Source organism: Dipteris shenzhenensis, chromosome 19, assembly GCF_047967505.1.
Source record: "Dipteris shenzhenensis isolate YYH24624 ecotype China chromosome 19, Dip_SZ_1.0, whole genome shotgun sequence".
NCBI classification, from domain to species: Eukaryota; Viridiplantae; Streptophyta; class Polypodiopsida; order Gleicheniales; family Dipteridaceae; genus Dipteris; species Dipteris shenzhenensis.
This window is the reverse complement of record NC_141614.1, coordinates 54,037,743-54,063,495: the sequence shown is the minus strand read 5'-3', so window position 1 is coordinate 54,063,495 and position 25,753 is coordinate 54,037,743. Positions and strand designations below refer to the sequence as shown.

The following is a 25,753-nucleotide window of genomic DNA, read 5'->3' as shown; positions in this document are numbered from 1 at the left end:
TGGGCCAAGACAGCCCGGGGTGGCCTAAAACCTACGCCTGCCTGCGACCCCCTGTTTATTGATGCCCGCAATAAAACTGAGCTGCATATACGGGCTGTACGGCAGGCTGTGTACGAGCTATATGGTTTTGTACCACAAACTGCATACGGAGGGTATGTACGGCAGGCTGTGTACAAACTGTACGGTGTACGGCCAAAAAACGCATGGAAGGCTGTACGGAAGGGAGGCGAGCTGAGAGGAAGGCTGTACAGCGCGCACGCGCGCACACACACAGAGGTTTATAAACATCTGTGAAAGGCCCAAAAACCCTATGAGACCAAGAGACTGAAGCTAGCATGAAAGTAGACATCCTATGGAAGGCCGTCTATCACACACCCCAGAAAACAAAAGATAAATTAAAGTACTTGTAACCTAGGAACCACACGAAAGACTCCATGTGTTAGGAGTATTTCATCATGTCCTAAACGTGTCATGAATTAAATGTCGATCATCAGTAGTCTAAGCTATGTGTGGGTCTGACTAGGGTCCCATCAAGAGTCTTGGAGTTTCCAGAGCATTCCTGAGATCCATTTTGCTACTATCCTAGACTCCTCTCTATAGGGCGTACTCAATGATGGCGTGAGGCTGCCCTTCACCTAGATGCTGCAAAATGACCATACCCCTACTCAAATGGCTGCTTACAGGACCTATGTCCAATCTCCTACCAAGGCCTCTAGCTAGAAGCCGGCAATGGCCCGACGTCGTTGCATCCTCCTTTGTCTTCTTTTCCTGCCCGGGCTGCTCATATTAGAGAAGATTCTACTCAAGGGGATGATCATGCTCCCTGATTGCTTGCCTGAGATCTGCTCTATTGGATAGGTCCATGATGGAAGACTGGTAGATCCATCAACTTTGCAACAATGATTGCTAGAGGAAAAAAATTTCCCCCCTAACCTTACCCCAAATGGTGTATGTATATGCATACAGGTGAAGACGGGAGCTGGCCTGATGTGCGATGAAGGGAGGGAGAGGCCAATGGAGTATGGTACTACCACCATTAGTCTGCGATTTGCGCACAATACAAAATTACAAAATATCCCAGCCATGCTCCCTCCTCTGCTAACTGAGTCCCCATTACTAAGCCTTGTTCCCAGTACTGCCACCAATTTAATTCAAAAAACACAAAGACACATGATGTTCTGATACCAATGTAGCATACGAGGACTAGCTGTGTAGAAAATGAATGAACATACAAGATGAACTCAAGCATGAAAGACACCAAAGATCTATCTAACTATAGTACACTACTTTATTTATACATGATTGCCAAATCGGCATACAAAACAGTTCTAAGCTACGACTTGCGGGGGATGGAGCTAGCTATGGAAATAAGACACCCAAACCTCGCCCATAGGATAGCTGAAAGGGGCTGCTGGAGGAGGGAAAAAACACCTTTATCTAGGGGCTGGAAGGGCCTCTTTTGGCTGACCCAACCAGCCCTAATTGGCCGACCAGCCAATCGGCCGGTTGGCTGGGCTGGTTGGACTGTTTGATCAGCCCAAGGGGCCGACCTGGAGGAGGTTGCCTATAAAAGGCACCTCCCCCAGCCCACTTACTACACCTGGTGCTGCCCTTTGGGAGCCCCAAAACCTAAAAAGCTGAGATCTGCTGATCAGGCAGCCAATCGTCACACTGACACCTAGGCTTGATCTTGGTGCATGTGATACAGTTTCATGGTGACCTTGGGACCTGCATGTTAGAAACATGGTGGAAGGAGAGAGAGAGAGAGAGAGAGAGAGAGAGAGAGAGAGAGAGTTAGGGTGTGCTCCAATGAAGACATGAAGAAGGCTTTCATTCATCCATCAAGTATGACAAGACAAGTGAAGTACAAGCCTTATGTAGGCTACTCACTCACACTCTAGCACCTAGTGCATATGGGATAAGTCCCATGATGACACGTGACACTCACACAAGACTCACACACATAAACTAGTACTAGTTCACCTAGTACTACACACTAACACTTCACACCAACACACTCTTTGACTATGATATCTCCAACACCCCCCTTCAGAGCAAAGAGGTGTGAGACCCAACACGCAAGAGTAGACCGATCCCCCCTCCACCGCAATACTGTAAAGAGCAAGTCCAACTGTCACAAGGACGTGGTGGTGATGGTGGTGAAGTGTCTAAACTAACTGTCATTGAATTTAGCCTAGGGTACGATTTCATGTGCAATAAGTGCAACTCCTAGTGCTATTAGAGTGGTTTCAATTTCTAAGGTCATTGGTTTGGTTCAGTGGGGTTATTCTTTAAAAATTGACCCCCTAGAGATCCTACAAACTAGCGTAATTGGTTCCCAAGCATTAGGGTCATGGTGTGCCATCTGACTCCCCTAGAGGCATTAAAATCCCGCGACTCATTTTGTACATGTGTCTGTGTGTGGCCTCTTTGCTCGCCTTGTGGCACCTAGGTGTCACCCATGGAAGCCCCTGAAACCTTCCTTTCCCTTCCTTGCTGTTTTGAGTCTTCTCCCCTACCAGAGCAGCCTCATTCTGAAGATGGCAGATTTCTGCAGCTCTCCTCTTGCTGGCTGAAGTGGATTTTCGAGCTTTCTTCGCAACAATTCTCCTCCCCTTGTGTTCTCTGCTGCTGGCATGCTTCCTGGACCTGGACGCCTCCATTCTGGGCCACTTTTGGAGGTTTTCTTGACTTTCTTCGCAACAAAATTCATCCTTTCTTGATTCTAAAGACATATTCTTGGACGCCTCTCTTCCTGCTCCTGGCTGGTGCGAGGCGCACTGCTAACGGAGTTGCTGGTTGGCTGGAATCACCAATCCGGTGGTCGCCATCATGGCGAATCTGTTTCAGCTTGCTGAACCCTCTCTTTCTTGATCTTTTCTGGTGCTGGAAGTCACTCATAGGCAGCTCCCTCCTACCAGAGTTTGCTGTCAGCTATTCAACCTACTTCTCGAGCTGTTCCAGGCTGAAACACTTTCTGTTGGCTGGATTCTCATCTTCCCTCTCTACTCTATGTTGCTGTCATTCTGACTGAGTTTCTGCAAGGTTGAATGCCCTGACTTTGGCCAAGGAGAGGATTGGGGCACTGGTTGTGATACTCTCTTCCTCGGGGTGCAGTGGCTAGCAGTAATGGCTTGGTTATGTGTGAATGCATTGCTTGGCATGCTGTCGGATTGGTCTAATTGTGATTATGCATGACTTCTTAAAGGAACCAAAGGAACAACACTGGGAGTTGATCACTAGCACAGCCACGGGTTGGCTTTGTACGGGGTTGCACCTGCGGGTGAGCTCTTGAAGGGAGTCCCTTTGTATTTTTGAGCTAACCAGTAATTAAATAAATACCGTAAGGGGTGCCAAGTGTTGGGGCCAACAAGTGTCACTCTTTATGCTTCTGAGTAGGGGCATTCTAGCCTCCCTTGTCTCAAATGGTTCCATGATGCTATGCAATGTAGTTCTATGCTCTGAGTTTTGTTTGAGGACAATTCAATGTTTCAAGTTGGCTGTATTTTCAGTTTTGTGAGATAGTAGAGACAGTTACACTAACCTTTGTGATCAAAGCCGGTAACACCAACTATCCAACACCTCCAGTGTGATAGTGACTTCTGTGACCGGCAAGGGCAAACCATCACTCATCATCCTCCCTTACTCTGAACTGCCAAAGTAAAACACCATACAATCATTTTTGGGGACAACCCAAGGCAGAGGACCTCTTATTGACTCCAAAGACATTCAATTAAGAGGGACAACAAGGCTAAGAACCTTTATGTGACTCAACACAAACACACATAGCATATCTCCTCTGGGGCCTCTTCAGGTTTAGCTTCGTCTTTAACCAGAAGATTGACATGATGCATCTCTTGTTCTTGTGCTTCTTTCTTGAAGCAATGGGCTTCAATATGTCCTTTCCTCTTGCAAAACCTGAATGATGTTCTTGTTGGTCTTCCATTTGCTTGTGAAAGCATCAATAAGAGAGGCAAGAACGGCTTCCTTACTGCGATGATCCTTCTCAATGAGGAGGGCACTGTATCATCAAACGTGGTAGTGGCAAGACGAAGGATCTCAAGAGTGTGCTCAAAACGAGAAATGCCATGCATACTCTTCATAAGGACGGCCATCTTATCTTCATCATCAGGGACGCTCTTCAAACTTGAGAGTTACTGAACAAGAGATTGAAACCGATTTAGACGATCACTAGACTCATCACTCTCTTCCATTTGAATTCAAATCATAAAATTTGAGCTTCAGAAAGACTTTAAAGTTGGTGATTTTATTACCAAAGAAGGTCTCGAGGCGACTCCAAATCTGCTTAGCTATTGACTTGAAATCCACATGATGGATGAGAGAGTCAGCTAAGCAAAGACCAATGAAGGCAATGGCCTTAGAATTTTGCTGCTTCCAAATCTTTCGGTGTTCTTGATCAAGTAGCTCAACTTGGTTATCCTTAACAACATCCCAAACTCCTTCACGCATAAGCAGCAATTGCATCTTGGTTTGCCATGTGGGAAAACCTTCCCCCTTAAACTTCTCAACAAGGATAGAACTTGAAGACAAAGAAGTCATGATTGAAGAGAGCTGCCTGAAGGCGGGAAGCAGCCTCGAAATGAAGTAGAACAACTCCAAAAAAACTTCAAAGTGCAACAACAGCCTTCAAATAACCAAGTCAGCTGGAATATGGGCCAAACAGCAGCAAAGACACTCTGAAATAGTGAGGCAGCTGCAGCAGATTCTCCGGAATGCAGTGAAACTCCCACGTGTGAGAGCGGCTGCAACAAATGGATGATGACAGCTTCGAAATGCAAAACCGGCTGTCCAAAGTACACCAAGGTGCTGCAGCAGGTCTTCAAGGAAAGAATCGGCTGATTTGGATGTGCTGGAAGACCTGGAACACCCGAAAATGACTATGTTGAAGGCAGATATGCAGCAACAACACCGAGACCTTGAGTAAGGGATACAATGTCCCACACTTGGCACCTCTTGCTAAAACCATAGAGCCCTTTTGAATTTAATGTGCTGACCAGCTAGCTTAGAGGGTGCCAAAGCTGCCTGAACCTCCACACATGTAGGCACAGCTTGCAAGAGCACCCGACCAGCAAGGCTGTGGAGAGGTTAGACGGGCAGAAATGGAGGCAAAGAAGAGGCATCTATGGAGGTTCTAGGTGGGCAAGTAGGAGTGCAAAGAACTGCAAGAGAAGGAGGCGGAACTGAGGCGGTTGCAAGAGAGTGACGAATTAGGGTTAGGGCAAGGGTGACATGGCAGCCATGGAAGGTGGCTCTGATACCATGTTCGAAACATGGTGAGAGAGAGAGAGAGATTTAGGGTGTGAGAAAATAATGCTCAAATGAAGACACGGAGAAGCCTTTCATTCATTCATCAAGTATGACAAGACAAGACAAGTACAAGCCTTATGTAGGCTACTCACTCACACACTAGCACCTAGTGTATATGGGATAAGTCCCATGATGACACATGGCACTCACACAAGACTTACACACATAGAATCACCTAGTACTACATACCAACACACTCTTTGACTATGATATCTCCAACAAGGTGGCCAACGACTCTACTAATAACTCTGACACCTTCCCCAAATTCCATAGTATCTTATAAACACACATCAAGACAAACCCCCAATCTCCTCCTCATGTATGTCACAAAGAGTACAAATTCTCAAATCTCTAATCTCACATCTTGACTCAAATGTGGAGGCCTAGAGCTAGCCCATGGAGATCAATACTACATGACAAATTATAATAGTATATAACGTCCTGGAGTCCATAGAGTTAGGGTTGTCCTCTTGCTGAAGGAAGTTGGGTACGTCGAAGCGTCAATTGTATCTAGGTCGTCAATTTCACTAACTAATTCAAAAAGTTTATTTTCCAATTTGTTGTATACAATTCTCAGTGGTTTCAATTTTGTTCTAAGTTAAGCGCCTTCCCTTGCCCCTACACTACATTCTACACTGCACTCGTTCACACCCGTTCATTATGAAGCAAACCATCATCTAGCCATCCGGAAAGAGCTAGCAACCTCGTACACCTACAACAAAGGTGGAAGGCGCCATAGGATTGGACAAAGCGAAGTGCCAACATGCTACGTCATGAATTGGGCATCAACACTTGACGATCCTTCTCAGGAAACAATGGTTTGCACAAGAGAAGAAAGTGATGGGAATAATCCACATCGACCAAAAAATGGCGAAAACAACGAATGCAAGGACGTGACGCCAGAAAAAGTTATCAATAGCAAAGACACGAGTGGATAGCTAGTATTGAAGCTCACACAAGGACTCTGGACGATGACCAAAGAAGAGACCCAAACTGAAGGAAGTGACTAGACTGAGCACTTCGTCGAAGACGAGAGAAAGCAACGACCAAGAGAGTCGATATTGCAAACAATGGCGATATGCATCAATATGAAGGACGAATACCTAATGGATTTCCCCACCATGTTTGTGGATAAATCCATTGAATGGTACGATCAGTACTTAGTTCACCACATGGGATGCGTTAAAAGAACCTTCTTGAAAAAGTTCCAACATGAATTCAACAAGGAAAACATTGGCATAAGTTCAGCAAGGAGGACATTGGCATGAGTTCAATATTGAGGACATCATACTCAAGCTCAATGTACTCAACCAACAGGCAGGTGGATCAGAGTATGACTTTGCGGCACAAATCAGGGTGTTAATCAATCACCCTACAAATGCGTGTTATGTGTGTCCTCAAGAGTTTCTCTAGGACACACAAGCCCAAGCAAAGGCATCATCACCGAAAAGTCTAAAATCCATGCCCTACGAAAGATGAAAGAGCCAAATAACATCGAGCAAGTACACTCATTTGAGGGCTCTTTCACCTTCACATGTGGTTCATTAAAAAGTTTGCAGCCTTATCTGAACCTCTTCATCGGCACAAAGGGCAGGATATGAAGTTCAAGAGGAACAAACCCAAGCATTCCAAGAAGAGATGGTTGTAAGACCTCCTATCCTTAGGAAGCAGACTTAAACCTAATCTTCTATGTGCATGTCAACACACCAGTGTTGACGGTCTTTTCTCACACTCCTCGTTCGACTAGTGAACCCTATGCCCAATACTCAATGTGAGTGCCTAAGATGATCGCTCTTGCACTCCTTGGGTTGCTAGATAAGCATTGCCTAACGTTGAATGCAGAATCAGACGTCAAAGGAACACTAATTTGGAAAAGGGGGGGGGGGGTGGAGGAGGGCTTTGTGCTGCATGGGCGAAGCCGTATAGAGACACGTGGTTGAGCGCATGCAATTGTAATACAAGTAATACATCAACAGATTAGAATCTCCACACACTTGGATTATCACAAGAACCCACTCAGAATACAAACAACCATGGTTACAAACTCAAAACATAGACTTCTTCTCACAATCACACCGGCTGAGGCTCAACACTCTCTGAGAGTAGCTAGACTCGACTCCTTCTAGCCTAACCAAATCCTAACAACACAAAACAAGAGGATCCAAGCAAGTTAGTGAGTGAGGCAGTCCTAACTCAGACTCATCCTCTAAGTACCTACAAACTCAGGCCATTGAGAGATGCCACCTTCCTTACTACTCGGAGTCCCACTGTTTCATAGTCAGTGTTGAACATATGCCGTGCAAATGGTGTTGGTACAAGCTAACTATACTTAACCTACATGCATGTGGTTTCCACGCTCGACAATCAAGTTGACTTCACCTGAATGCATGATCTCGACCCAAGATAGTCGAGATAGCTAGAAGTCAACATCTTACCTCTGCTTCACATCTATTGTGTCCTCACAACTGCCATGGCTCACAAATGAGCCATTTCTCAGATGACAAAGGTTTGTCGAAAGGCTTCCACTAGTGAGGAGCAGCGCCGAGTTTCCTTCGCTTGGGGGCTAGGCTTTGTCGTTGTAGAATTACTTGGGGTCCCTTAATAAGGGCTGGGCAAAAGAGGTATGTAGGACTTCAGAAGTGCTAACAAGCACTACGTGACCCTCATGCTCAGGTTCCTGGAACGGTGGCTTGAGTGGCCAAGGGTAGAGCCCACTTACGTCGATTGGCATCATTGCGCCATGCCTCAATCCACTCTCTTGCTACCCAACACAATGTAGGACGAACCCAAGCCGAATCTTCCAAATGTGGCTGGTAGCGATGAACTTTGAAAGGGGGTTTCATCCAATTGTTGACCAAAGGTCTACACGTCATCAGAATGTAGTTGTACATGGTGGAAGCCTCGATGATGATAGAGCCGAGTAATCGCTCTAGAAGTTGCAATTGTTGTGTATGATATGCGAGAAGTTTGGCCATTGTCCATTGAGGTATCCTCACAAGCTTGGTTGGCCATTGTTAGTCGAGGCATCCTCACAAGCTTATCTGCTATTTCCCTGCGCTCTGTGCAAAAGCTTCCCGCTGTCTGGTAGCTTTCTCTATAACTACTAGGTTGACTGCACTAGTAACCCACTCGAATACCTATGTGGTAGGATTACCATGCTCATCCAAAAATGCTTCTTGAAATACTTGCTGCAAGGGTGGAAAACCAAGTCACATGTGGAGGTGGCAAGTACAATGGCATGCAAGGAAAGGGAAAATTAATTTGCCAGTGCGGAACTTCCAAAAAAGCATTGGGGTTGCCAAGAGGTAAATCAAAGAAGACTTCTTGATTATCAAAGAGATGATCAACCAAAAACGAATGCCGCTCTGGGGATGCCTGGACTACAATGTTTGAATAATGCAGAAATGTGAAGTCTACATGCCTGTGTCCAAGCAACATCCCCGGGACAACAATTAAGCGAAGTGGTACCAGAAAATCAGGGTTGAGTAGTAGAAGCGTTTGTGCCATTGTATGGTCCTCCGAGTCCGCAGCCACTACTTGTATGGTGGTCTAGGTTTGTCCTTCACCTAGAGCCTCTAAACTTGTTGTATGTCCTGTGGTAGTCGAGGTGGGTGTACCCACCAATTGTGTGGTTGTGTGTGCCTATTGGCCCAACTGCTCCATCATCATCGAGCCCTCTAGGTCGAGCAGCTGTGCTTAGATGGTTCTGAGGCTTGTTGAGCTGCCACAGCAAAGCCTAGCTCTGCTCAAGGATGGCCACCTTGCCGCATAGGGACACATTCTATGCACAAACTTATTGCAGTTCACCAGCAGAGTTCATAGATGCTTTAATCTTTTGCTCCTAATGCATCATGAGTCGACATTGTAAATCCACCTTGTTCTATGAGATGTGGAGCAAACCCATCGCTTCTTGGTACTAATGTGCCAACACTACGTGCTCTACCTGCAGGTCAACATGTGTTGCCTTCAAACTCTCCAATTCGGCTCTTGTCTGTAGATGCCGGTTGCCCACGTGGCCTACCGGCGCCATGTAGAAATCGCAGGCACCCTTCGTGACCCGATTGTGATCTTGCCTTTCATGGAGTAGTACCTGGGTGGAAGACTATGTGTCACAATATGTTGTACTATCCGAGAAGCTTTCAAGGTGGTCTCTTGATGGCAGAGATAAAGATTCAGAGGCATGACATTAGACAAGGGATCTATGCCCTCACCTAAAATGACATGCCGAAGGGCTGAAAGAAAGATGCTTCCTACGAAGTCAAGGATATATTTGCATTCTTTGGGTGACTCCTCACTCTACATCGAAGTAGTCCTGACACTAATTGTTGGCATTGGCGTGCAGAGCTTCCTGAGAGTTGCTTTCGTGGTCGCGTCAATAAAACTAGTTTCTTGAAAACTAAGATTCGGCACAGTTATTGGCTTAGAAGGGTAAGTTGTCGTGCATTCTGGAATGATAGGTGGAACACCTAGACTAGCCATCAGCGACAACCTTGCACTTTCGATCGAATGTGTTTACATTTCCTTGGGCATCCTCTTCTCTTACTTTCTCTGTCGGGCTACCCAACCGACTGGTATCCATTTCATCTCCTTGAGCATCCGAGGCTATCTGCAGGATCGGTTGGGTCGCTGCACTTTTTTGAGTCTTTGCAGTAGCCTGAGGATTGTCCTTGAGAAGGGACTACTCTTTGACATCCCCTTTTTATTTCCCTTATGCCGCTCTTTCTCTACATTCTCCTCGATGCCCCTTCCTTCGCCAATAGTGCCCTCTTTATCAATGGGCTAGCACCGCATTCTCCAGTTTCTTCTGGCTGATTGGTGGGGGGTTGATTGGCCGGCACCTGGGAGCTTGGTTGCACACGAGAGTCAGTTGCACGTTCCTGTTCATCTATGTCGGGGTGCTCATCGGATGTGCACACTACAGAGATTATTTTTCAAAAGAAGGGGGGTGTTAACGTTGGGGCTCGGGTGGTGGCAGTGGAAGATGGTTAGAAATAGGAGGATGAGGAGGGGTATTAACAGGGGGAGGAGAATGTGCTCATCAATGGGAGGAGAGGGCTAGTGAGGCTCCTTAACGGGTGGGGGTTGTCTCTTGAGGTGCTCCACAGAGGATCTGGTCCTCATAAAACCTTTACATCGTTTAGGTGAAGGGGGCTTAGGCGCAGGTCTTCGCACCTCTCATCCACTTGCTACTCATTGGAGCCCAAGCCCGAGCCTTCAAAACACTCGCTAGTCTCTGGGGAGTGCCCAACTTGGTCTTTCCGACTATAGCGTCAACCACTTCACCTCTCGGCAAACTGATCATGCACAAATGCGGACCGAGCTTGTAGTGTGTTTGCCCAATCTCGCAAACTGCCTAAAGTTTGAAAGCCCTATCACACTTGGCAATCTCTCATTTGCTCCTACACTACATATTGTGACCAGACAAGTCGACGCCTGGTATGGCTCCACTCGGCTTCCATGAAACAGCTCAGTAATCACTTGTCCTTGTATATCCTCCAATTGTACTATACCGTTATCAAAAAAATCCACAAGCTTGTAGGGTCCATTCCATCTAAGCTTAAGATTGGTTTTTAATGGCTTAAAGACATTGAGATCAGCTCATACGGGCACACAGAGGATAACACACAAGGGACCGGCCAGAGGACAAAAGTCGCCAGATCCGACTCCGAGTGGACACTCACATGAGAGCCACAGACCTATCCTCTCTCTTGGACACGAGAGATAGACCACTAGAGTAACAATAGAACTTGTCAGACAACAAGCCACATCACGGCGACTACAGACAAGGAGAGATGGCCATACCTGGACAAGCTGAGTGACAACAATGTCCTACCATTGATTCTCTCTAAAAATCAGCCCTTGCCAGATCCTGAACCACTATCAGATGAGCTCCTCTTGTCTCCCCGACCGTCCAGTCGTGTTGGTCCCACATACAACATACAAAGGTCTAGTCACTCGAGGGCGCGTGACCGACTACTGGGCGACCAAGGGACTCTCCTTGATGTTTGCTCCTCCTTTCTGGATTCTCTAGTACGGGATTAGGAGGAACTTATGCTCTAGGGCAGCGGACACACATTGGTTGGGTAGATATCCATCTAGGGTCGTCCTTAGCCTAGAGAATGATGGCCTACTCTTCCTTACTTGCGCATTCACCAAAAAGGGAATTGTATCCGTTCAGAGGGACAGTGGCCCAACTAGGTTTTTTGATACTTGGAGCTGCCTCCTCGTTGAGGCAAAGACACAAGGGCAGGCACTCTCTCATCTAAGGGAGGCATGTATGCAGATGGTAGAGAGGGATGCAGCCATAGCCGAGGCTTGGTGGGAGGGATTGCACATTGCCTCAGCTCCCCATCACTACTACGGACAGTTTTTGAGGATCATGGTGCCTCTCAGGATCTAATTTTTTTCGACAGCCCCTAGGCTCCTATAGTGCAGACTATACAAAGTCGCACCTGGGGGACTTGCCCAACTTAAGACTAGGAGGGACCTTGAGGCTAAGGAGGTCTTGGATTAAGCTCAAGTGGTAGAGGATCAAGATAGTAGGCTACCTTGGCAATGACTAGATCATTCAACCTTGTTCAATCTTGGCTAGACAGGAGAGGGCAAGGTGGCACCTCTGGTTATGGGAGGGCCAGCATTTTCGAGAGATTTAGTGCAGTCGACTGAGTGGTTTTGGCACATTCGTGCAGGGTGCCCATACAGAGTGGAAGAGGTGCCCTTTTTCTCATGCATGACTCGTATTGGGCTACGTCTACAATTGGAGGTGGCAGCCTGCTCCCCATAAGGAAAGCGTCATTGGTTGAAGCAGCAAATTCCTATGGAGGTTATCTCGTGTTTTTTTGTCACATCTTTGGACCAGCTATAGGCCTCGGAAGATATCATGTTTCTTCTGGATGGTGGTGCCTGGAGGCTAGTCCACTTGGCTCCTGGTTGAAGTAGATGCCAGTAGGCAGTAGATGCCACTATTGCACACACAGAGATTTGAAAACAATATACCTAGATGAATCCAGGAACATTTCCAAACTCATCCTCTAAAAACACAACGTAGTGCAATTTCAATCTTACAATCTTACGATAATCACTCATAAGATTGAAAACCATAAACTCCATCACGCATAGGAGGGACTAGCTACTATGACATCCCCACTGACGTCATCAGCACCCCAATAGTGGGTGTAGACCTTAGTATAAAAATATGCTCTCACACATACAAATCCACGCACTCACACATACTTGAGCATCCATTTATACAAAGTCTTCGTACTGAGTTTCTGTCGGCACTCCGGAGGTGAAGGGCAGACTCAGCCATGATGAAGAGGATCCGGATGGAGCCCTCCGGATTGAGGCAACAACACAAAGGATGCAGCGTGACTTCAAATGGGAATGGCCATGGGGCTAACGGAGGAAGGTCATGCCTACAAGATTCAGGGCCAGAAAGTTTTCAAGATTGAGGCATACGATGCGACTCCCCCGTTCCATCTGCACCCTTTGCCTTCACCAGAGAATAATGTATGGGAAACGATGTCCAGCATCACTGCTTGGAACATTTAGGTTGCCGCTGCAGTTTTGTGATAAAATGCCATCACGTTCCCCGGGCAACCACCCTCGTCACCATCTCATAGGATATGATCTACACCCTGCATGCCATCTAGGAGCGCAGGACTTCAGGTTCTACAGGCAACCACCGAAAGGCAGGAGCATTTCCACAAGGCTTGGCTTGCAGGTATCTTTTATGTCGTTACTGCGAGAGGTATTTGCTGGATGTATGGACCACCACCTTGGTTGTTAGCCCCTGTTCCATACATTCCCTAGGCAATGAGCCTGATTCTCTAGAAATATAGCTATTTTTTTTTCTCTGACAGGAACCAATGTTTTTCTCTTTCCCATGCTCAGAGCCTATGGATTACTGATTTGTGTGATGGTTTTTTCAAGCATTGATAGAAGTTCTTTAAACAAACAGCCATGGACTGGTAGAACTCCGAGCCTATGCACCGACAAGGGAACTGCGCCACAAACATTGGACTCGGAAGAGCAGAAAGAAGCCAAACTAAACTGGTCGCCAACTTATCTACCCTGCATGCCACCATCCCACGTAGTATTCCACGTACCAACGACTTGTAGACTTAACCATAACTGGTAAAATTTACATATCAAGGTTTTCCTTCCACCATAAAGGAGTACAGGTTTTTTGTGGAGTACAGGTTCCTAAGGAGCACTAATCTCATAATGTTAGAGCAGCATACTTTCTTCTTTATACAATACTTTTTCATTTACATTCTTGTTGGCTGGACCAGCTGTATGGATGAAGCATTCATGTAAATCTTTTACTTCAATGATACAAACAAACAACTTTATACTCAATTATTCGAGTCTCCCACTCCAATCCTGACTAACAGTCACAGTGCTACATAATAAGCACTTGCAAGCCTGATCTTGTGACAAGCCTACTCCAAAGAAACCCAATTAAACGAGATGAATGAATAACATAACGGATGCAAAGTTCTCTAAATACAGTTATAGAGATCAACTGAGTTGCAAATTGTGGCTGGAATAGAAGACACAGTGAGGATGGCAATAAGGATACAAATGTGAATCAAAACTGTACTTCACTACCTAAATAAGTCTATGATAAAACAAACAAACGGACTCCTCATCACAAGTTCTGTTAATATATCACTAAATACAATATGTCTCTTTCGCTTTTGCAAGAAAAAAACAAACAAACAAATTTGAGCACAGCTCAAACATAAATAAAGACTTTTTTGAGCAAGACAGAACTGCCAAAATCATGTCGCTTGCAACAGTGACACAAGGCTTCATGTATTATATTGTTCATTGCTTTGGATTACATCTCCGGTCTCCCAGTGACTATAGACTGAACTACAACTCTGCATGCTTCAAAGAAACAAATCACATTCAAAATTGAAAACATAATTGCCATCAACAGAAACACTCACCAGCACTTATTAAAGATCTCACATGGGATATGACAATATCTGCCTCTCCTTCATTATAAAAGGATCCAGTTCCTGCAGGGTCAAGGCACTCTTCACATCCTGGGGACAAACTTCCAAAGGGAAGTCTTGTATCTAGCAATAAGAGAGGAGTTTCTGTAATCCAAGAGCCCTACAATAACAAGTTAATGAAAAGTTTAAGTGCATCGTTCACATAATTTCTCTAACTGTTGTCATCCTGCAGCTACTGTTAAGATGAGCATTTGACAACAACATGTGTATGTGCCACCTACCTTCACATTCGGAGAATCAACTAAACGATGAACTGCCACAGCTGGAGAGGACATCAATAATCCTTGGTACATTTCCTTGGAGGACCAACTGGCGATGGCATCATGCATGCGATACTGTACAGTGAGAAGAGTTTGTAATATCCCTCCATGAAGGTTGAATGCCCGTTCCATGAGTGAGATTCCCAGTCCACCCTCCAAGGCTCGTCTGGACAGAATCACTGGAGCTAGCTGACATGGATCTCCAGCAAGTATGGCACGCCGACCTTTAAGCAGTGGAATCCAGCAAGCTGGCTCTACAGCTTGAGCAGCCTCATCAATAAGCACTAAATCGAATGGAGGTAATGTTTGTATAAGAGGCTCTCCTGAACCTGTATTGGTACTGATAATTACATTTGCATTCCTTAAAGTCTCGTCAATTACTTCCTTCTCCTTTTGTTTCAGACTTTTACTCAGTTGCTTCAATAGCTGTCGGATTCCAGTGGCCAAAGAATCATCTCCCAAGCACTGTCGCAAATCGGCCCTTAGATCTGCTCTCCTCCTTGCGAATTCTTTCTGAAAGCTTGACATTTTTGATTCAACAATTGCACTCAAAGATTTGGAAGTGACAGCTGGAGCAACGCGGAAAGGATTTCCAATGCGTACAATACTCAGTCCAGTGACGGCAAGCCTCTCCACCAGGTTATCCACTGCTGCATTTGTAGGGGCAGTAGCCAATACCCTTTCACCTCGTAAAACTGCTTCCGTTATTATCTTGACTACAACTGTCGTCTTACCTGTGCCAGGAGGGCCCTGAATTATCACCACTGGTTTGCACTTGTTCAGACCTAATTTGATGGCTTTACTTTGAGATTCATCAAAGCCCTCAAATAATGCTTCTGTGCTTTCATTTTTTGCATCAGTATCCAAGTATGGAGGGCCATGTTGCGCAAGCCAACAGATATCAGGGCCCTCACCAAATAAAGTTGAAACAACTGCAGCTGCTGGGTTCTTCTTGCGCAACCCCATCTTCTGAAGTTGTTGAAGGGCCTCCAGATTACGCTGTAAAAGTTGAAGGAAAAACTATTTAGTCAGGAGGCCTAGATAAAAAACATAGAAGCGTCAGTTGCATAATCTCTGAAGTCTCTCCTACTGTTCCTGTGTAATTTCCTTTATTCCCCTCCTTTTTTAATCTTGGAAAACCTCCCTCCCCTCGATAATATATCTTTCTTGTCATGTTCAAAATTTTATCTATAACACCAGCAAGATCAAAACTGATCCTTTTATATATTCAAAATTCATCTATAACAAGTACACACATAGCATCACTGATGATCATCACCTCGGAGAGGGATAGATCATGTAATATAGCAAATAGATCTTGCTCCTCAGGTCCAGTAGATGTAGCATAAATATTCTTGAGCTTGTCCAATGTCTCCTTCGCTGAAGTAGTGAGGTCAAGATGATGAAGTAGTTTGTTAGCCAGCCTCAAACTAATAAGCACCAGTGCCTTCTCATTCTTGTCATCCCAAGCTGATTGGTCTTCACCATGAGGATGAGGCTCCATGTGGGCAAACTGAGGTAAGAAACTTGCTGCACAAGATGAGGAACAAGCAAGTATGGCGGCTTGTCTAGAACTCCAAAATGCAATAGTAGACTTCATGTGTGCAAGGGGGCAGATTTAGGTGGCAGTAGGTGCTCCAAATACCAACCCTAATCAAAACACAGCAAGAGTATGCTCCGAAATGCAGAACTGAACCAGAATTGGAGCCCTTGTGGTCGAGACAACAGCTCCAAATGCTCCGAAACATCTCTGTTGAAGGCGGCTATGCAGAAGCAGGGCGGAAGCGGGTCGAAATTGCCTTCAAAGGCCTCGAAATGCTGCCAACGATGTTCTCGGGTGGTCGACTCTGCTGCAGCAACCTAGGAACCCTAGGTTCAGAGATGAAGAGCTTCAAAACGTCTTCAAAGGTCCACATGTGCAGGCATGCCTTGAACAGTGTGCCGACCAACAAGCTAGGAGGCTGCCAAGGGAGGTAGAGCACTCAAGGACAGCTCCAAGATATCCGAATGGTGGCGGCAGGTTGTGAAGACTCTAAGCTGATGCAAACAGGTTCAAAGAGGAGGTGAATAGAGGCGGAAATGGAGCAGGGCTGACGCGGCTGCAGGGCTTACGCGACTGCAGGCTGCAAGAAGAAGGGCTGAAGCAAAATTAGGGTTACGGCTAGGGTAACGTGGCAGCTATGAAAGGTGGCTCTGGTGGCTCTGATACCATGTTAGAAACATGGTGAAAGGGGAGAGAGAGAGAGAGAGAGAGAGAGAGAGAGTTAGGGTGTGAGAAAATAATGCTCCAATGAAGACATGAAGAAGGTTTTCATTCATCCATCAAGTATGACAAGACAAGTGAAGTACAAGCCTTATGTAGGCTACTCACACACACTCTAGCACCTAGCGCATATGGGACTAGTCCCATGATGACACATGGCACTCACACAAGACTCACACACATAGACTAGTACTAGATCACCTAGTACTATACACCAACACACTCTTTGACTATGATATCTCCAACACAATATTTGGCGCACATTGTTAGTAGAGATGGCATTCGTGTAGATCGCGCAAAGGTGAAATGCATAAGGAATGGCCGCAACCACAAAATCCCACCCCGAGAGAGGTTTTTTGGGTCTTGCCTCCTTCTACATAAGATTTATTCAAAAACTTGCCAAGAGGGCAGCTCCTCTTATTGACCTTTTAAAGAAGGATACCTTTCTGTGGTCAAAAGAACCCCAACTCAGCTTTTAAGACCTGACATTTTCCTTAACTCATGCACCTGTGTTGTTGGTATGCCCTAACTTCTCACGGCCATTCATCGGGAGGCAATGCTAGTGGCAAAGGCTTGGGGGCAGTTTTGTGACAAGAGCATGCTGTAATAGCTTATGAAAACAGAAAATTTGAGGCCAAAGAGCTTAACTACCATGTTTATGACCAGGAAATGTTGCCCGTCCTACATGCCTTCAAAAAGTGGTATCACTACCTATACGGGAGCAAAATCAAGGTCAAAATCGACCATAGGATGCTCAAATATTTCCTCACACAGTCTATCTTATCTGCCACGCAAAAGAGATCGTTGGCCTCAATGCATCCCTATGATTTTGACATTGAATACAAGAAGGCGAAAGAAAATGTGATTGTAGATGCTGTGGGCCTCTTACTATTTCTCAAAATTGGAGTCATGGCATCCAGGAAGAGTATATGCACAATTCAAAGGCAGCAGCCATATTTTCAGGTTTGGAGGATCCCTCATGCCAAAGTCACCCTGACTTTATATTGCATAATGTGTTGTTGTGATGCAAGGGCAGAATGTACCTAGTGCCAGACTCACAATATAAGCACCTGGTCTTGCAAGAAATGCATACCTCTCCTGTGGCTGCATGTACAAGAGTCACCAACAATTATTAGAGGGTCACACAGAGCTTCTTCAGGGAAGGAAAGTGGCGAGATGTGGTCAAATATGTTGCTGAATGTTTGCCTTGCCAAGAGAATAAAGTAGACAGCAAACTACCAAGTGGTCTATTGTAACCATTACCCATTCCAAAGGGCAAATGGACACATATAGCAACGATTTCATTCCAAGCTCGCCTTCTACAGAGAGGGGATGGGACAGCATTTAGGTCGTGTTGGGTAGATTGACAAATAGGCCCTTTTCATACCCACTAAGACCCAATATTCAGCATCACAAGTTGCTTGGCTGTTCATTGATCGTGTGTTTAAGCACCATGGCTTTCCTCAAGAAACTGTCAATGACACGGATGCAAAATTTATGGGTCACTTTTGGCAAACATTATTTACAGCAGTGGGAACTTTACTCAAGCCTAGCACTGCATACCATTCTAAGACCGATGATCAGTCTGAAAGGGTGAACAAATGGGTAGAGGAATACCTGAGACATTACATCGAATTAAGGAGTTCTTCTTCAGGAAAGCGACTCCGATTCACAAGGTTTGCAGAGGTTCCATTTCGTCTACAGCACTTCTACTTGCAGATTCTTTGCTGTGTGAAACTTACAGCAAACATGTTGAAGTCAGACGCCTCTTCTACCACTATTCTTCATACTCCTTCCGCTAGTCATGTTCCCTCTTATACCATCCCTAACTTTGGAGGGTCTGGGAAGCTGGATGGGACATATTACCCCATCTGGAAGGTAAAGATCTGGAGTCACCTTGTGGCCCAGAAGCTGTGGAAGATCACGACGGGAGTGGGACGCAAGGCCGAAGGATGTTGTAGATAACAAGGGCATAATTCTAATGCCAATGGATAAACATGAACTCGAAGCATGGGAGGATAGAGATGCTCGTGTTGCTGATTCTCGGGAGTTTACCACTCCTTTGTTCTTGATTTTTGGTCACCTGGAAAGGGATCCGGAGTGATATTTGGGCCTAGCACGGAAGCCATGGCATCCACATGCGTGACTGCCTGAACCGTGCTAGCCAGAAGAGTCAGAGTTGCTTGTATTCCTTGGAGTTGCTGTGTCAACCCCGATTGATTAGCTTGACCTGCTCAAATTTACCGTCAAGAGCAGTCGTAAACTCACTGAAGGCTTTCTTAGTTATCAGGTCGTCATAGAGACCCTGATCATCCTCTCCCACTGGAGTGTAATCTAAGTCCTGCTCTCCCATAGTGAACTCGGGATTTGGAGCATCAGACATGGTTGAAATCTGATTTGATTACGTACGGAGAGAAATAACTGACTGAAACGAAGTACAGAGGAGGATGGAGCAGAAGAAAACCGTCCCGAATGAAGCTGACGGAAGGAGATGCTGAAATCTGGCGAATCGGAAGACCCAGAGTCACGGAGCCTCCCCGAACCCGCAAGCCGGATGCGCAGGCTGCAGTAGAAGCTGTGCGGACTGCTGATGTGGCCTGTACGGCTGCTGACGCAGGCCGTACAGTAGCTGCAGGTACAGGCGCAGTCGCTGTTCGGAGCAGCAGCAGGTACAGGAGCAGGCGGAACAGTCCGTACAGGCTGTACGGCTGTCGCTGGAGCTGTACGGACTGGTACAGAAGCTGCGGGAGCTGTGCAGGGCTGACGCAGGCAAGGACTGATGCAAAGGAGCTGATCGAAACAGGGCGCAGGCTGTACGGACGAGGCTGGCTGGGCACGAAACTCGAGGTAGGGGCTCGAAACTCGAGGATGCTTGTGGTGTGACAGCAAGACAAGGGACCAAGCCTCTGACATTCGAAGAGCTTGGGCACTCGCTATTGTAGAAGGAAGCTTTAAAGAAAATGTATAACAAGGATGATGATAAAACACTTCTAGTGAAAGACAAGCTTGGAAAGGGCAAGTCCAAGGACTCCATACACAAGGCCGACAACTCAAAGCAGGAAAAGAAGGTAAAATGTTTCTACTATGAAAAGCTTGATTACTATGTGAAAGACTACAAGAAGAAGACGGTGAATCAAAAGAAAAAGGAGGTGCCCCATAGCAAGGAGGAGCCTAAGACAGACAGCCAACGTCACTACTGGAGAGCTTTTCTTGGCAATACAACACTGCATCGCTCAGACAGCAAGTGAACACAAGGAGGGCTTGGTACGTGGACAGCGGCGCCTCAAACCTCATGTCCAACACGAAGAAGAGGTTCAAGACCATGGAGGGAGCCCATCCCGACTCGAAGTGACCATGGGGGATAGCTCGACATGCCTGAAAAGGGGATTGGCACTATTCCGTTCATCACCACAACGGAAGAAGAGAAGGTAATATCTGGTGTGCTGTTCGTTCCAAATCTATGCAAGAATATGCTCTCTGTGAGTCAAATGGATAAGCGTAAGATGTTAGTACTCTTCAAGAATGGGGAAGTCACTGTAAATTCCAAGGAAGGCAGATAGGTGGCGGCCCAAGATGTCAAGGAGGACGGCTTATACCAGATACAAGCTCTAATTATTCACGGGGACCATGGGCACTTCAAAATGTGGCATGTAAGGTTTGGCCATGTCATGTCAGGCTATACAACCACGCCACCAGGCTGTACAGCCACATAGGACCAGGCACGATAGCAACGTAGTCAACAGACGTCAACAGCGTAGTCAACAAACATCATCAACGCAATCAACAGACACGTCAATAGTACCGTACAGCAGCCAGGTTAGCCGCCTACCACTTGCAGTCAGGTAGGCCTCAGACAGGGTCGGGGCAACAGCCTGTTTGCAGGCGGTTCCAACATGACCCCAATCGGTGGGGACTAGCCTTCTAATCGATTATTTTAGGGCCCAAGGGGGGCCTATAAAAGCAGCCCCCTTGGTCCCTCATTTCTAATTCACTCCTCAGGCCTTCAAGCCTTCAGAGCAACAGAGCCAAACCTCCCCGCAGCAAACCAGCAGGGTAGCCTCAGCCTCTTCAGGAATCTAATGAGATTTCACCTCCTCTAGGTAGTCTAGTTTGTTTCCAATTTTATAGTTGAGGGTTTCAGCCCCTCTATACAGTTGTATTTAGCCCTTTGGGCATTTATAAATTGAAGTTATATTCTCTCCCTCTGATTTTCTCACTCACATCAACAACATCACTTTGTGTGTTGAGTGCATCATCTTGCAATTTGCAGTTAGTGAGCAGGAGAGAGAGTGAGGATAGTCTATCTCCCACTACTGCAAAGGGAGAGATCTCTCGAAAGCTTATTAGGGTGAAGCAGTAAATACTGCAATACTGAAAATTCACATCCTAAAACAAGACCAAGACCAAGGTCATTGTTGCAGATATGAAGCCCTATGAAGCATACTATGGTAAGAAAGCCCACTATCTCTTTTCTGAGGATTTATGGATCTGATGCATTCGTACATGTGCATAAAGATGACGGCACCAAGCTGGATTACAAGAGCATAAAATGTGTCTTTGTCGGGTACTATGAAGAATCATAGGGGTACTGCCTCTTTGACCCAAGTGAAGTGACAGATATCAAAGTTGACCATTACAAAAGTGCCGAAAACTAAAGATCCCGAGGAACCAGAGGAAGAGCAAGATCCACCAAAGCCACCCCCGAAGTCAACTTCCAAAGGTAGGATGTTACCGACGTGGTATCTGAAGACCTTGAAGGATTCTCAGGTCACGAACATTCCCGAGTCAAGTTCAAGAGCTCAACGGTCACGACGCAATGTGTCTACACCCTCAACCAACTTCGACTTGGTGGCTTAGCTCCACGAGCCTCGGAGCTTTGAGGAGGCGAAAGATAGACCAGGGTGGCAAGCTGCCATGAAGGCAGAGATGGGTGCCATTTTGAAGAATGGCACCCGGGACTTCGTGCCCAAATCCTACAAAGCAGAAGGTCATCGGTACCAAGTGGGTGTACAAGCTAATGTTCAAATTTGACGGGAGCTCAGACAAATATAAATGCTGTCTATCCTCTTTCTCTTGAGTGAGGTTCTAGTGCGTGGCCTGCATCATTGAGTGAGTGAGACTGAGCTGTTCCTATTCCACATAGAGGTTGAGAGGTTAGAGTGATTCTATCACTCATTTCCAATAGTTATGAGCATTTACATCTCCACAAAAATCATTCTGCTTCATTGAAAGGTAATACAAACACAACGCTGGCTCATCGGTGCTATGGCTCTTACAAAATCATCTTACCGAGCCCCACAATGCAATTCATGTGTCCTTGCTGAAACCCCATGTAGGCCAGCATGTGCACATACTTCCAGAGCTGCCACCTATGGATGAGAACAGTCATATCATCTCTCTCTCTCTCTCTCTCTCTCTCTCTCTCTCTCTCTCTCTCCCCTTCCCCCCCCTACCCCTTCTCCCCCTCATTCTCTCTCCCTTCCGCTCTTCTAGCCCCTTTCTTTAATCTAACCCTACCCCTTTTCTACATCTGTACCCACCAATTGATTGGTGCTTATCGCCCTACACGACCAAACACAACTTTCAAACATAGTACAAGAATATACTTTTATCTCAATTGTTTTGTATGTCACTATGCATAGAACCACCAATTTATGGGTGTTTGTGGCCCAATCACGGCTTATGCTATCATAGTACGAAGACTACGAAAGCTTTTCTACAAAACATGCAATCTGGTATCCTACATGAACCACATGGAGACAGAGAGAGAGAGAGAGAGAGACCTCAAATGTTGTTGGATCTGCTAAGGCTGAAATCCTGTCAATGCGGACAGGCCTACCAAACAACCTCGAAAACACTGGATCGCCATAGCGAACCTCTATAGCAGCTGTAATGCTTGCTCCATCTTCACCCAAACTGTTCACAAAACCCTGCATGCATTCTGTGGTTCCAGCACCCTTGTCGTCCGACAATCTAATACAAACCATATCCCCCGGTGAGATATTGGTCGGAGGAAGACGGTGTCCTCCTTCAACTCGGAAGGTGACCAAATGGGTTCCTCCTAGGCCTGTCACAGACAAATAAAGTCGGTGTTAAATAGCAGAACAAACTCTATCAAGCCTTTGGCAAGGATATTTTTCACGCCGTGTTTCCTCAGACCTGTGGAAGAGCTCGCAGCAATGAGGTTGCAAATTGTGTCACATTGCTCTTGTTCTGTTTGTCCATGGTGTACTAAATACTCTGTCGGTTTGCCACCTGCTGCAGAGGGGGCAGCATCTAGCTCCAGTTGAGTAGCTTCCAGCTCAGCATTTCGTTCAATTTGGAGCAGCTCAATGACATGGTTGACAAACCGATCAACAGACTCTTGGATTTCTGCTATCTTCTCTCGAGCCAAGCCCAGTTCTTCATGTAGTTGCTTGGACTCTTGAAGCTTCCTTGCAATCACGCGATGACTACCTAATTTTGTGCCAAAAGCAATTGCAAAATCAAGTTCCGAGTAGTTAAGATGACATAGAGAAGGAAATGGTCAGCAGATTCTCATCGATCTAAAAGCAGTCCAAATAATCCAATAAAGGTGAAATACACAATTAGCATTTTCCATGGAAGCAGCAAGGAGGCATTTCTGACCCAGACGAAAGCATTTCTCCAGGTAGACACCGTTCATAAGGCTTCAGAAGGGCGGACCTGCAGAAAGAGTTGCCCAACCTGACCTAACTAAACACTATCTGATCGTGGAAAAGAAGAACTACGTTAAGAGACGAAAAAGACTGTCTTGGGTCAAGTGTCAGACAGGCGGAGTAAAGCTGCCAAGCTTCGGAATGGAGGTGCGAACCTGACTTTGCGTGTAACTTGAGCAATTGCCACGCCTTCGAAAGTTTCCAGTTTTCAATCACACCCTTCTCTTGAAGCTTAGTAAGAGCATTCTTTAGCTCCCGTTGAAAGTGATCAAACAGCGTGGTATAATGCGTGCTCGCTTTCAAGCAGAGTGCCTCGAAGCCGCTAGGCATCGGAGTAATGTTGAGATAATGTTGCGCGCGCAGGACAAAGCTGAGGCCGCTTGCGACCTTTTCTTCCAGTTCGTTTGCTTCGGCTTTCTCTTCTGCAGCTGCGACATCGGCGGCCATTGCAGCCATTCCTTGGCTGATCCATTTGACTACAGCCTTGCCCAAGACTTTTCGACCGTGCGGATCGCCGTGTATATCTTCCGCAATCGGGCAAGCAAGGGAATCAACACTATGAAGAGTCGCTTGAACGTCCGCCCCAACGTCGGACAACACCCCTGGAGATGAACCGGAAGCTGCATTTGATAACGGCGGTGCGGACTTCCCAGGTTTGCGATTGGAAACTCGCTTCTTGCGACGTTTGGCAACTGTATCCTGTGAACTTTCGACGTGCTGTTCGCTGGCACGAATGCGAGACCATATTCTCCTTTCCCTCGGTACGAAACTATTATACAACAATATCGGACCATTCAAGGAATCATGTAGCACTCTAGCACCATCCCCCGGATCCGACAGAAACTTCAAGTCGTTGTAGCAGGCTCTAACTAAAGGCAAGTCGTAATTGATATGCAGCACTCCAGCAATGAACGAATGCAGGGTACAAGGCTGGAAGTGAACAAGGGCAGAGCGGCGGTGGTGATGGTGTAGAGAGTAGCAGCAAACAGGACTGTGAATAGGGAGGATCGACGGAGGGAAAGCTAGGGCAACGGCCATATGGACAGGAAGCCGGAAACTTGCACCTGAATCAGAGAGGAAGATAAACGCGTTCCGGAGGAGGAAACGCTAGAAGCTGTAGATGAAATGGCAAAACCAGGAACCTCATATTGCAGCCAGCGCTCCAGCGAAGCTCTAGCTAAGGCTTGCTCTCGTCTCACGCAAGATCGGTCCTGAGCAAGGAACTGAAGAAGATGGAGCGGGAAAGACTACCTGGAACATTTTGTCTGCGAGAGTAGGTCCATCGATTGCTGAGGGAGAAGCGTACAGCAAGCAAGCAAGGTATAAGCTGCTTGCCCGCTTGCTTCCTCCCTCCGTCCGCTTCAAAGCCAATGCGCTCAGGAAGAGCCAACGCCTTCGCAAGCAATAAGCTGCTTGCTCGCTTGCTTAAGCTTCCTCCCTCCGTCTGCCGCAAAGCCAACACGTTCGCAAACGAATGCGGTGAGGGAAAATGGCAGCAGCTTCGCCAGCAAAATGCTCAGAGAGACCGAAGCGCGGAGATGGCGATACCGACGCCAGGAGATGATGCTGCTGCGATGCTTGCGTTTCTGGAACGGGAGAGAAATGCAAACAGAGCTTCGCAAGCAAAAACGGTGGGAGGAGGAAACGACGGCAGGGGAAGCAGAATAAGTGTGCGATGCTGAATTCGGGAGAGACGAAGGAGGAATGCAAAGGGGGGGAGAAGGAAGGTCGATGGAAGGAAAGGAAGAGGGATTGAATGGGATGAAGAAGAAAAATGCGAAAAGGAAAGGGTGCAGCAGGAAATGGAGGTGGACGGAATGGACGGAGATTGAGTCCGTGAAGGGAATGAAGAAGAAGAAATGTGATAGGAATTGGTGGTGCAGGTTGCAGAAGAGAGATCGTGGCGCTCAACGCCCCTCCACGCTGTGTTGTGGTTGCGCTTCCACGTGTTCTTCCCCTTCTTGTGGCCTCTGGCCTTGCGTCCTACGTGTCCTCCACGCTGTGTTGTGGTTGCGCTTCCACGTGTTCTTCCCCTTCTTGTGGCCTCTGGCCTTGCGTCCTACGTGTCCTCCCCGCTGGCATCCCCCCCCTCATCAGTCTCCATCTCCGCCGTTGGATCACGCACGCTCACATCGAGAAAATGGTCGCCTATTCACCGCGCTCACTTTTTTCCTTCTGTGGTAAAAAAATAAAGTTACA

General features: G+C 46.6%; 1 protein-coding gene across 1 annotated transcript in view; it reads right to left on the bottom strand.

Moving 5' to 3' along the window:
- LOC147890647 (P-loop containing nucleoside triphosphate hydrolases superfamily protein) overlaps nt 1-25,387 on the bottom strand; it is a 29,204-nt gene extending 3,817 nt beyond the window's left edge. Inside the window, exons 1-5 of the mRNA XM_087390643.1 lie at nt 23,710-25,387; nt 23,037-23,333; nt 22,661-22,944; nt 14,576-15,613; nt 14,286-14,454 (exon numbers count right to left, since the gene is read on the bottom strand). Coding sequence (XP_087246769.1) covers nt 14,286-14,454; nt 14,576-15,613; nt 22,661-22,944; nt 23,037-23,333; nt 23,710-24,592 — 2,671 coding nt within the window. The 5' untranslated portion in view covers nt 24,593-25,387. The remainder of the gene's footprint in view (nt 1-14,285; nt 14,455-14,575; nt 15,614-22,660; nt 22,945-23,036; nt 23,334-23,709) is intronic.
- Between the last annotated feature and the right edge of the window lie 366 nt (nt 25,388-25,753).